The sequence below is a fragment of the Cherax quadricarinatus genome, chromosome 48 (assembly GCF_038502225.1).
Source record: "Cherax quadricarinatus isolate ZL_2023a chromosome 48, ASM3850222v1, whole genome shotgun sequence".
Classification (NCBI taxonomy): Eukaryota; Metazoa; Arthropoda; class Malacostraca; order Decapoda; family Parastacidae; genus Cherax; species Cherax quadricarinatus.
The window spans coordinates 6,796,379-6,809,689 of record NC_091339.1 but is presented as its reverse complement, the minus strand read 5'-3'; the positions used below and the strand labels follow the sequence as shown (position 1 = coordinate 6,809,689).

The 13,311-nt window shown below is 39.5% G+C and overlaps 1 protein-coding gene across 2 annotated transcripts in view; it reads right to left on the bottom strand.

Annotated features, from left to right (window-relative positions):
• The window catches only part of LOC128696195 (translation initiation factor eIF2B subunit alpha-like), an 82,908-nt gene that overhangs the window by 4,122 nt on the left and 65,475 nt on the right, over window positions 1–13,311 (bottom strand). For both annotated transcript variants that reach the window (XM_070094831.1, XM_070094832.1), the window contains exon 6: window positions 1,097–1,222. In XM_070094831.1, the coding sequence (XP_069950932.1) occupies window positions 1,097–1,222 (126 nt within the window). The remainder of the gene's footprint in view (window positions 1–1,096; window positions 1,223–13,311) is intronic.

Here is a 13,311-nt window from a genome sequence, read left to right as displayed (position 1 = left end):
TTCCAAAAACCATTTGTCTCCATTCACTATCTAACATGCTCACACACGCTTGCTGGAAGTCCAAGCCCCTTGCCCACAAAACCTCCCTTAACCCCTTCCTCCAACCTTTCCTAGGACAACCCCTAACCCCGCTTTCCTTCTCCTACAGATTTATACGCTCTCCAAGTCATTCTACTTTGTTCCATTCTCTCTAAATGACCAAACCACCTCAACCCCTCTTCAGCCCTCCAGTTAATACTTTTAGTAATTCCACACCTCCTAATTTCCACACTACGAATTCTCTGCATAATATTAATACCACACATTGCCCTCAGACATGACATCTCCACTGTCTCCAGCCTCCTCCTTGTTGCAGCATTTACAACCCATGCTTCACACCCATATAAGAGTGTTGGTACCACTATACTCTCGTACATTCCCTTCTTTGCCTCCATGGATAACATTTTTTGTCTCTACAGATACCTTAGAGCACCACTCACCTTTTTTCCTTCATCAATTCTATGGTTAACCTCATCCTTCATAAACTCATCTGCTGACAAGTCAACTCCCAAATATCTGAACACATTCACTTCTTCCATACTCCCTTCCTCCAATGTGATATCCAATTTTTCTTTATCTAAATCATTTGATACCCTCATCACCTTACTCTTATCTATGTTCACTTTCATCTTTCTGCCCTTCTAATTTTACAGTATCTGTCGTCATTTTAAGGCATTTTTAAGGCATTGTCCAGTTTACATCAAAAACTGGGTTACATCAGTTCTTGAAACCAATTACAGCCTCTTCTCACTTAGCGACGTATTCGTTTACCGATGACTCAGACTTATGATGGGCTCTCTGACCAGTATGCATTAATGTATATTAGAGCTAATTTCCTCAATTCTGTTTATTACAATATACAGTACACTGCTGTATAAACATTTAAAAATATACCAGAAATGTTATAAATGGTGCAAAGGTGACATTAAAACAATGCAGTTTTGTGATTCAGTGGTTCAGCCATACTTCCAAAACAGAATAAGAGGCCTGTAAGAGAAATTCCTATCTACTTGGAAAACTGGTGACCCACTTTTTTCAAATGCTGAATTCCACTCACCAGATACTTCTTGGGAAGGGAGGAGTTATTGAGGGGAATTGTCCGGATGAACTTGTAGCTTTCCACCATCACATACACTGGCTTGTTCTTCAGATGAGCCAAAGTAGCTACAGTACAGCTTCCAATCTAGAAAGATTAATAATTATAGTTACATAACAGTGATATTTGTTGTCTGGAGGGACATCTGAAATGTTGCATCTCGACACTTCTGGCAAGACAGTGTGATGGGAGATGGCCAGTGTTAAAATACAAAACAGTGATAAGTAACCAATCTAAATGTGACATGTTGAAGATTGAGACACTAAATGTGACATTTTTATATTCACGAAGTAAAGGACAGTTTACGTGACAAAGTGCCAAGGCTTACTTTTTAAATGAAAAGACAAAGAGGATAGAGATCATTTTCCAGTGATGCATGGAAAAAGTTATTTCTAGAGAAGAAAAAGGACAAAAAGCCATGTACATCACCTAATTGCAGTTAATTTACTATACTGTACAAGCTTCTTTTTTCTTATACAACAGTTTACCTTGTTGACAACTAACAAGCTCACAATCTGCAACAAAAATTACTCGAAACATAAGAGGAAACCAAACTAATAACCATATATAAGGATTCACAAAAAATTTCCACTTCTGTCCATCCTAGACTACTGTCAAGTCATAACAGGTGATAAAGGTTGAGAAGGCCAGAAGACAATACAGTAGAGGGCTGCTGAAAAAAGATATAAAATGCAAATGCTAAGGCATTTTATGCTCCCTGTCCAGTAGGGAAAAATGGAGTGATGGTGGTGGTGGATGTAGAATTAGCACTCGTAATGGTATTGGTGGTAGCAGCAGCAACAGTAGTAGTAGTACTATAGTAGTAAAGGCAGCAACAGTAATAGTAAAGGCAGCAACAGTAATAGTAAAGGGGCGGCAGCAGTAGCAGTAAAGGCAGCAACAGTAGTAGTAGTAGTAAAGGCAGCAACAGTAGTAGTAGTAGTAAAGGCAGCAACAGTAGTAGTAGTAGTAAAGGCAGCAGCAACAGAATTAATGAGGATCTTATTTCTGCTACCACAATTACTGCTACCTTTCTTCTTCCACTACCACCACCTAAAATACTATTACTAACTACTACTACTACTTCTAATTTATTCCTATTACTACTGCTACTAACTTCTATTATTAACTACTTTTAATCACTACTAACTACTACTACTACTACTAGTAGTAGTGGTGGTGGTAGAATTAATCGTGTATCAGTAGTAGTAGTAGTAGTAGTAGTAGTAGAGGGAGAATTTTAGTGGTAATGGTATTACAAACGAGCAAAGAAACAGTGAACTGCACAAGATCTATTGGCCAATGTAGAGCAGGACTAATGATATTGTGATGAGAGTGAATTACATTGCTGAAGTATCTCAGTACTAACACCAGTCCCCAAGGGAGCACAGAAGAACTGCAATGGACCAACTAGACCAAGCTAGGAAAGAAAAGGAAGCAAGAAAGGTGAAAGTCAGAAGACAGATCAAAACGAAAGGGGAGGAAGAGGCAAAGGTCAGGTCAAATCACAGGTGTTCTGAAGATGAAAGCAATGGACAATTTACTGAGAAAGCTAGGCATTTACAGAAGCAAAGCCAGGACTAAGATTCATGTTAGGAAAATTATTCATAAGGGCTGATTTGACAAGACTTTGAAGGCTGAAAGAAGGGTAAATAGTTTTAGCAGAGAACCAGTTAATAGGATGTCTGTGATCTCTGACAATACAGAAAAGAGTATTGTTTGTGTTGGCAAGGTAAACACATCTTTTGAGGAAGCGGCCAGTTTCACCAAAGTATTGGAAAGGACACAAAGAACAGGAAATGGAGTAGACACTGAAAACATCAGTGATAAGAGGAGAATTATGAACTAAATTACTGGGAAGGGCCATTAGTTTCATGAAAAGTGATTTGATATTTAGAGTACAGAGGGTAAGATCAGAAATGTAGGAAAGACAAAGAACAGATTTCATAGTTTAGGTATAAACTGAGAATTGAAGGGCCAAAAATGCATAAGTTTTAGATCAGGTACAGTAGGGCCCCGCTGTATGGCATTTCGCCTCACGGCAGTCCGCTGATACGGATATTTCATATTACGACCAAAACTTGCTATACGGCTCCCCCACCTGACTTTCTAATACGGTCACTGGGTACCACCCGGTTTGTTTACGTTCTCCATGAGCATGTCTCAAACTGTCCAAACGTAGATCTACGTTTTCACTGCTAGTGCTCTGAATATTTTGAATTTTTTTTTTTTAAATTAACCCTTTGACTGTCGCAACCCCAAATCCTGAGGTGTCTCCTGGTGTTGCAAAATCCCTCCCCCTCCCCCCAAAAAAATTCTTATAAAATGATAGAGAATCTTTTCCTGATTGCAATGACATCAAAAAGAACAAAATTTGATGGAAAACTGATGGAATTATGCTCTCACAAAGTTAGCGACCTCGGCGATATTTACGAATCTATTTCACCCACTTTGAGCTCTATTTTCGGCTAATTCCATTGTTCCGTTTTTCTATCAATTGAGTACAAGAAACTGCCCACTTACCGATTTCAACTACCCAATAACTTGGTCAGAAATTTCCAATTTGTCCAATTTCACGAAAATTAAAAAATATGACAATTTCAAAATAGGGTTCAGAATGAACAATGCAGACATTCCTGACTCTAAAATAACATTTTCTTTGTTCATCAGTCATGTCTCCAGGCCCCTCTGATATTACTCTTGCTTTCTATTTTGAATTTTTATTAAAACAAAAAATAGAAAATTTACTGTTATGCTGACTACTGCAATACTGTAATAATTGTATAAATAATGTCAACCCATTCATGACTGCATATTAGAATGGCTACTTGGACATTTATTTAAAAATGACATCATTTGTTTACTTTTGAACATCAGCAAAAATCAAACATTTCCCCTACTTTAAGCTCCATTTCAAGGTTCTTTTCATAGTAAAACTAATCAAAATCACCTCTATTTCTATAATATGTTTTCCATTCTATCAAATGAGACCAAGAAAACGAGAATACAACCATAAATACTATACGAAAATAGACCACAAATTCGGCATTTTAATTAAAAAATGGTAGGAGTTTTTATTTTCTCATTATGCACTGTGTGCTGCAGGATTTTTTTTATATGGTGCACACTGACCACACAGACCCATTCTCTCACATGTGGGCCTACCAGCTTTCTCCTGCTTGATTTGAAGCCTCTATAATTTATGAGTACAGTACAGTGGACCCCCAGTATTTGATGGCATCGGTATCCGATAAATCCGGTATTCGATGCATTATATCGCAAAAAATTTTCCTCGGTATTCGATTAAAAACCCGGTATTCGATACGATTCGTACGAGACCTGTCCACGTGTGGCCTGAACTGCCCCGTGTGTGCCAGTGTTTACAAGCCAGCCAGTGTGCGCGCATCTAAGGATACATTCGGTACATTCCATATTATCACTGTGTTTGGTGCTTGTTTCTGCAAAATAAGTCACCATGGGCCCCAAGAAAGCTTCTAGTGCCAACCCTGTGGTAAAAAGGGTGAGAATTAGTATGGAAATTAAGAAAGATTTTGAAGGGTTTGGGGCTAACCCTGAGAAGCCTAAGACAGTTGTGGAATCCATTGTGCCTACTTCAAAAATTAAGGAAATGTGTGCACAGTGGGTTGAAGTGCAAACCTTTATGGATGAAAATCACCCTAACACAGCTATTGCAAGCCGTGCTGGTGACTATTACAATGGCAATGTTGTGGCCCATTTTAGGCAAATCTTAAAGGAATGGGAGGTACAGAGCTCTATAGACAGATTTGTTGAGCAACAGAGGTCCAGTGACTCTCAAGCTGGTCCTAGTGGCATTAAAAGAAGAAGGGAAGTAACCCCGGAAAAGGACTTGCTACCTCAAGTCCTAATGGAAGGGGATTCCCCTTCTAAACACTAACACCTCTCCCCTCCTCCCATCCCATCAATCATCACCAGATCTTCATTAAAGGTAAGTGTCAATTATTTTATTGTTATTGTAATTATTCTATTGCATTAAACTTAATATTTCATGTAGTAAAATTTTTTTTTTCATACTTTTGGGTGTCTTGCACGGATTAATTTGATTTCCATTATTTCTTATGAGGAAAATTGATTTGGTTTTCGATATTATCGGTATTCGATGAGCTCTCAGGAATGGATTAATATTGAATACCGGGGTCCACTGTATATATACGTCAAAAACGGTGGCTCATAAGATGTATATATACAGCCAAAACAGTCAAAGGGTTAAAGAGGGCAATTTTCTGTGTATAATAAGACAAAAAAAAATTAAGGTTACAGGAAAGTGGGTGCGGGAGGGAAGAGGAGCGATTGGTGGAATGATGATGTAAAGAGAGTAGTAAGGGAGAAAAAGTTAGCATATGAGAAGTTTTTACAAAGTAGAAGTGATGCAAGGAGGGAAGAGTATATGGAGAAAAAGAGAGAGGTTAAGAGAGTGGTGAAGCAATGTAAAAAGAGAGCAAATGAGAGAGTGGGTGAGATGTTATCAACAAATTTTGTTGAAAATAAGAAAAAGTTTTGGAGTGAGATTAACAAGTTAAGGAAGCCTAGAGAACAAATGGATTTTTTTTTATTTTATTATCACACCGGCCGATTCCCACCAAGGCAGGGTGGCCCGAAAAAGAAAAACTTTCACCATCATTCACTCCATCACAAATGGATTTGTCAGTTAAAAATAGGAGAGGAGACTTATTAAATGGAGAGTTAGAGGTATTGGGAAGATGGAGGGAATATTTTGAGGAATTGTTAAATGTTGATGAAGATAGGGAAGCTGTGATTTTGTGTATAGGGCAAGGAGGAATAACATCTTGCAGGAGTGAGGAAGAGCCAGTTGTGAGTGTGGAGGAAGTTCGTGAGGCAGTAGGTAAAATGAAAGGGGGTAAGGCAGCTGGGATTGATGGGATAAAGATAGAAATGTTAAAAGCAGGTGGGGATATAGTTTTGGAATGGTTGGTGCAATTATTTAATAAATGTATGGAAGAGGGTAAGGTACCTAGGGATTGGCAGAGAGCATGCATAGTTCCTTTGTATAAAGGCAAAGGGGATAAAAGAGAGTGCAAAAATTATAGGGGGGTAAGTCTGTTGAGTATACCTGGTAAAGTGTATGGTAGAGTTATTATTGAAAGAATTAAGAGTAAGACGGAGAATAGGATAGCAGATGAACAAGGAGGCTTTAGGAAAGGTAGGGGGTGTGTGGACCAGGTGTTTACAGTGAAACATATAAGTGAACAGTATTTAGATAAGGCTAAAGAGGTCTTTGTGGCATTTATGGATTTGGAAAAGGCGTATGACAGGGTGGATAGGGGGGCAATGTGGCAGATGTTGCAGGTGTATGGTGTAGGAGGTAGGTTACTGAAAGCAGTGAAGAGTTTTTACGAGGATAGTGAGGCTCAAGTTAGAGTATGTAGGAAAGAGGGAAATTATTTCCCAGTAAAAGTAGGCCTTAGACAAGGATGTGTGATGTCACCGTGGTTGTTTAATATATTTATAGATGGGGTTGTAAGAGAAGTGAATGCGAGGGTCTTGGCAAGAGGCGTGGAGTTAAAAGATAAAAAATCACACACAAAGTGGGAGTTGTCACAGTTGCTCTTTGCTGATGACACTGTGCTCTTGGGAGATTCTGAAGAGAAGTTGCAGAGATTGGTGGATGAATTTGGTAGGGTGTGCAAAAGAAGAAAATTAAAGGTGAATACAGGAAAGAGTAAGGTTATGAGGATAACAAAAAGATTAGGTGATGAAAGATTGGATATCAGATTGGAGGGAGAGAGTATGGAGGAGGTGAATGTATTCAGATATTTGGGAGTGGACGTGTCAGCGGATGGGTCTATGAAAGATGAAGTGAATCATAGAATTGATGAGGGGAAAAGGGTGAGTGGTGCACTTAGGAGTCTGTGGAGACAAAGAATTTTGTCCTTGGAGGCAAAGAGGGGAATGTATGAGAGTATAGTTTTACCAACGCTCTTATATGGGTGTGAAGCATGGGTGATGAATGTTGCAGCGAGGAGAAGGCTGGAGGCAGTGGAGATGTCATGTCTGAGGGCAATGTGTGGTGTGAATATAATGCAGAGAATTCGTAGTTTGGAAGTTAGGAGGAGGTGCGGGATTACCAAAACTGTTGTCCAGAGGGCTGAGGAAGGGTTGTTGAGGTGGTTCGGACATGTAGAGAGAATGGAGCAAAACAGAATGACTTCAAGAGTGTATCAGTCTGTAGTGGAAGGAAGGCGGGGTAGGGGTCGGCCTAGGAAAGGTTGGAGGGAGGGGGTAAAGGAGGTTTTGTGTGCGAGGGGCTTGGACTTCCAGCAGGCATGCGTGAGCGTGTTTGATAGGAGTGAATGGAGATAAATGGTTTTTAATACTTGACGTGCTGTTGGAGTGTGAGCAAAGTAACATTTATGAAGGGGTTCAGGGAAACCGGCAGGCCAGACTTGAGTCCTGGAGATGGGAAGTACAGTGCCTGCACTCTGAAGAAGGGGTGTAAATGTTGCAGTTTAAAAACTGTAGTGCAAAGCACCCTTCTGGCAAGACAGTGATGGAGTGAATGATGGTGAAAGTTTTTCTTTTTCGGGCCACCCTGCCTTGGTGGGAATCGGCCAGTGTGATAATAAATAAAATAATACTTACCGAGATATAAGGCCGCGAAGTTGGCACTGGATGCTCACCTGACAGCAACATGGAGTCTTGCCACTTGCAGAAGTGTTGCTGATATACCTTTTTTCTTGTTTTTTAATTCATACAGTAAAGTTTTTATGTTCTGATAGTTACAATTTATAGTAGTTCTTGTGATTTCACAGCCAATCTTTATTCTGACACTAATATTAGGTACTGAAATAGTACTCAAATAGTCACAAACACACTGACAGTTAAACATTTTCACCTGTCTTGCTCACATACTATTGTCTACAAATATATACATACAAATTATTTATAGGTCCCAGGAATGTTTTCGACATGCTGAAGTATACATGAAACTCCTTGAAGCGTGGTGTAAGACGAATGTACCTCCACTGCTGACAGTGCAGTAGTGGAGTGACACTTGATGATCAAGCACTGCTCCAGGGAACCATGACTTTGTTTTCACTGTTACACAAAAACATATCTGTCTGTTTGTCTCTGTCTGTCTGTCTAGTTCTGCTTGTCTGTCTGTCTGCCTGTATGTCTCTGTCTTCCTGTCTCTCTCTGCTTGTCTCTGTCTCAGAGAGCCGCTCATGAACCAGCAGGTATTACACATGATGCAGAGTCGTCACGTCTGATTCCTGAACAAGTGAAAAAGCGTATTACTTGCCAATCATGCTTATTATGCCTTATATCTACAAATACAATACAGTGGTACCCCGAGTTCTGTATAGCTTCCAACTCGAACAATTATGTAAGTGTATTATTGTAAGTGCTTTTGTAAGTGTATTTTTGGGGGTCTGAAACCGATTAATCTAATTTACATTATTCCTTATGGGAACAAATTTGTTTGGTAACAGCACCTGAACAGCCTTCTGGAATGAATTATGACCGAAACTTGGGGTACCACTGTATATCACTGCGGCTGGATTTTTTTGGGGTTATCCTAGGTAATTTACACTATGTATAATAACTGTATTTATGTGTACCTGTGAGACAGAGACAGATACAGATGGAGATACAGCCAAAGTCAATCAGCCAGCCGGCCACCCACCCGGCTAGTCAGCTGGCCTGCCGAATACGTATTACATATGTTCCAGAATTGTTTCTCTTTACTGAGGACATAGGTTATAGGGCATTCTGGCAGGATGACACTACCAGTAGTATCAAAATTGAAATGATGTTGCACACGGGTTATTATCGAGGTTTTTGATATTTTCTCAACCACTTGTGGTCACATCCATCTCAAAGCCACTAAACTCAGGGTCAACATCACTTTCCTCTTAAAAGGGCAGTGTTAGTACAACATGACATCAGTGAATCCCTGGTGTTTCCCACGCTGTTTGCTCTAGCTGGTGCTCAATTGAACTGGTGCTCCCACAAGGTACTAAGTGGTCCCAGATTTTTTTAATACTGTGCACACCGAGTTAAGGCCCATTCTATACTGACCAGGCATTTCAGGCCAATCATGCCAAATTTGGAGGCTGGAAAAATAAAACGTTGATCTACGTTTGGAGGGCTAGCGGTAACAACGTAGATCTACATTTGGACAGTTTAAGGGTTAAAGTTATTGCATATTTTTCGACTTCCAGTTATCAGCCGCTATTTCGCTTATTGGCTGTATGGGACGCATCAACCCACCTCTGCCAGCCACTCATGCATCAGTCTGGCTGTGTCTCTGGGCAAGTGAGGAAGCTTCTGCTCATTCATCCAAACATTTCGCTATAATCCATTGTTTTTGGTGGTTACTGATTAAGTGCAACTGCGAAATAAGTATCGACGGCCCCAAAGAAAGTTCCTACTAAAGTTCCTCTGGTAAAGAAAGTGAGAAACACAATGGAATTTAAGAAAGAAATTATAGCAAACTACAAGAGTGGTGGTTTAGAGGGTGGTAGTGGTTGTGATAGTGGTAGAGGGTGGTACTGGTTGTGATGGTGGTAGAGGGTGGTTGTGATGGTGGTAGAGGGTGGTAGTGATGGTGGTAATGGATGTGATGGAGGTAGAGGGTAGAGCAGCAAGATCATCTGGAACAGCAACAGACCACAGCTAAGGATATTGCTTCAGAGGAGGAAGAGAGAGGGAAGAATGTGCCTTCTTCAGTGATTAAGGACATGTGTGAAAAGTGGAGTGAATTGCAGGGGTACAGTGACTCTCAAGCCTCTCTCCTCCTCCCTATCTTCCATAAGCCAAGAAGAGTCTTCAATAAAGGTATGTAATACTGATTTAATTGTTCATGTATTTATTTTATTTAGTTCTCATTGTTCTGTGTATGTAAAACTATAATTAATCTTTAAAAAAAATTATTTTTTTTGAGAATATTTTTGGGTGTCTGGAATAGAATAATTGTATTTACATCAATTCTTATAGGAAATATTTTGGTTTTCGGCCATTTCGGTTTTAGGCTGCGCTTCTGGAATGGATTACGGCCAATAACCAAAGGTCCACTGTATGTGTACCTGTATCTAAATAAACTTACACACTGTGCTGGCATGCAGGTACACATCAAAATCACTACGAGTGTCCATGTAGTCTTGATGACATAGTAATACACGTAATAATAATACTAATATGTAATACAGCCTCTCCTCACTTACCGAAGTACTACTTGTTTACCAACTACTCAGACTTATGACGGGCTCTCTGACCAGTATGCATACCTAAATAATGTATATTAGAGCTGATTTCCTCTATTCTGTTTATTACAATATACAGTACACTGCTGTATAAACATTTAAAAATAGACAAGAAATGTTATAAATGGTGCAAAGGTGACATTAAAATAATAGCAAAGATGGTTGACACAAACCCACTACCATTATAGTATGTCCCTCACTTAGCGACGAATTCGTTTACCAGTGTGGTCTTAGAAACAGAACTCCGTCATTAAGTGATAAGAAGCTGTAATAATAATCACTCTTGGGCACATTAAATGTTTTATTTTACATTAATAGAGACTTTTTTTTTTTTCAACAAGTCAGCCGTCTCCCACCGAGGCAGGGTGACCCAGAAAGAAAGAAAATCCCCAAAAAGAAAATACTTTCATCATCAATCAACACTTTCACCTCACTCACACACAATCACTGTTTTTACAGAGGTGCTCAGAACACAACAGTTTAGAAGCATATACATATAAAGATACACAACATGTCCCTCCAAACTGCTAATATCCCAAAACCCCTCCTTTAGAGTGCAGGCACGGCACTTCCCATTTCCAGGACTCAAGTCCGGCTATATAAAAATAACCGGTTTCCCTGAATCCCTTCACTAAATATTACCCTGCTCACACTCCAACACATTGTCAGGTCCCAAATACCATTTGTCTCCATTCACTCCTATCAAACACGCTCATGCACGCCTGCTGGAAGTCCAAGCCCCTCGCCCACAAAACCTCCCTTACCCCTTCCTTCCAACCTTTTCGAGGACGACCCCTACCCCACCTCCCTTCTCCATGTCATTCTACTTTGATCCATTCTCTCTAAATGACATTTTCATTAATCCATCTATGATATTTTCTTCAAAATTATATAAGAAACACATTACATAGTATATAAACATGATACATACACCCACAGTACAATAAATTTCATATAAATATGAGGCGTGGTAGCTGGGAGAAGGGAAAAAAATTCAGTTTTCTCTGGTCCAGCACCAGAGAAAATGTGTATCGATCCGCCTTTGACCCAGTGACTCCTCTTAATGCATTTGGCTTGGTTTACAATTCTCAGCATGATTTCTAATTACTTCTCCCTTCATTTATGATGGCATCTAAAGGTAGTTGTCAGAAATGATTAACCCTTAAACTGTCCCAACATAGATCTACGTTCACCTGCGTGGCGCCCCGAATATTTTGAAAAATAAAAAAATTGTTTTTTTTTTGTTTTTAAATTGAAGAGGGGTATTTTCTGTGTGGTATAAGACCAAAAAAAAAATTTTTTTAGGACCAGTACTTACCGAGATATAAGACCGTGAAGTTGGCTCTGGATGCTCACCCGACGGCAACATCCAGTCCTGCCACTTGCAGAAGTGTTGCCAATTTACCTTTTTTCTCATTTTATTTTAATTTATATAATTTTTATGTTCTGATAATTACAACTGATAATAGTTCTTGTGATTTTATAGCCAATCTTTGCTCTGACACTAATATTATGTACTCAAATTGTAACAATCACACTGACAGGTGAACATTTTTACCTGCCCTGGCCATTTACTATTGTCTAGAAATATATAGGTCCCAGCAATGTTTTAGACACGCTGGAGTATGATACTCCTAGAATGGTGTTATGACAAGGGTCAGGTAAGTGACATTTGATGAATGTGCCCTGCTGGAGGAAACCTTGCCTTTATATGTTTTTACTCTTGCACACAAACATGTCTTTGTATGTCTGTCTGTCAGTCTATCTGTACATCTGTCTGTTTGCCTAGTTCTGCTTATCTGTCTGTCCAGTTCAGCTTATCTGTCTTTCTGTCTTCTGTGTGTGCCTGGAGTGTAATATGAACTCCTTGAATTATGGTGTTATAACAGCATCAGATAACAGTGACATTTGATGAATGTGCGCTGCTGGAGGGGGGAACCTTGCCTTTATATGCACACAAACCTTCCCTATATATGCACACAAACATGTCTCTGTATGTCTGTCTATCTGTACATCTATCTGTCTGTCTGCCTAGCTCTGCTTATCTGTCTGTCTAGTTCTGCTTATTTGTCCTTCTGTGTGTCTGTCTTTCCATCTGCTTGTCTGTCTCAGGGAGCGGCTAGTAAACCTGTTGGTTTGTGGTGTATGTGCTGCTCTCTGATTGCTGAGCAAGTGACACTGCTATTATTTGTGTCCTGTTTATTTATTTATTTGTAGGTAGTAGGTTGGTAGACAGCAACCACCCAGGGAGGTACTACCATCCTGCCAAGTGAGTGTAAAACGAAAGCCTGTAATTGTTTTACATGATGGTAGGATTGCTGGTGTCTTTTGTCTGTCTCATAAATATGCAAGATTGCAGGTATGTCTTGCTACTTCTACTTACACTTAGGTCACACTACACATACATGTACACGTTTATTTATACACACTCATCTGAGTTTTCTTTGATTTTATCTTAATTGTTCTTGGTCTTATTACCTTTCCTTTTATATCCACGCGGAAGTGGAATAAGAATCTTTCCTGCGTAAGCCATGCGTGTTGTAAAAGTCAACTAAAATGCCGGGAACAATGGGCTAGTAACCCCTTTTCCTGTAAAGATTACTAAAAAGAATAATAAGAAGAAAATTGTCCAAGTGGGAAGTCTGAATGTGCTTGGATGTTGTGCAAATGATAAGAAAGAGATGATTGTGGATGTTATGAATGAGAAGAAGCTGGATGTCCTGGCTTTAAGTGAAACAAAGCTGAAAGGGGTGGGAGAGTTTCAGTGGAGAGGAATAAATGGGATTAGGCCAGGGGTTTCAAATAGAGTTAGAGCTAAAGAAGGAGTAGCAATAATGTTTAAGGATAAGAGATGGCAGGAAAAGAGGGACTATAAATGTATTAATTCAAAGATTATGTGGAGTAAAATAAAGG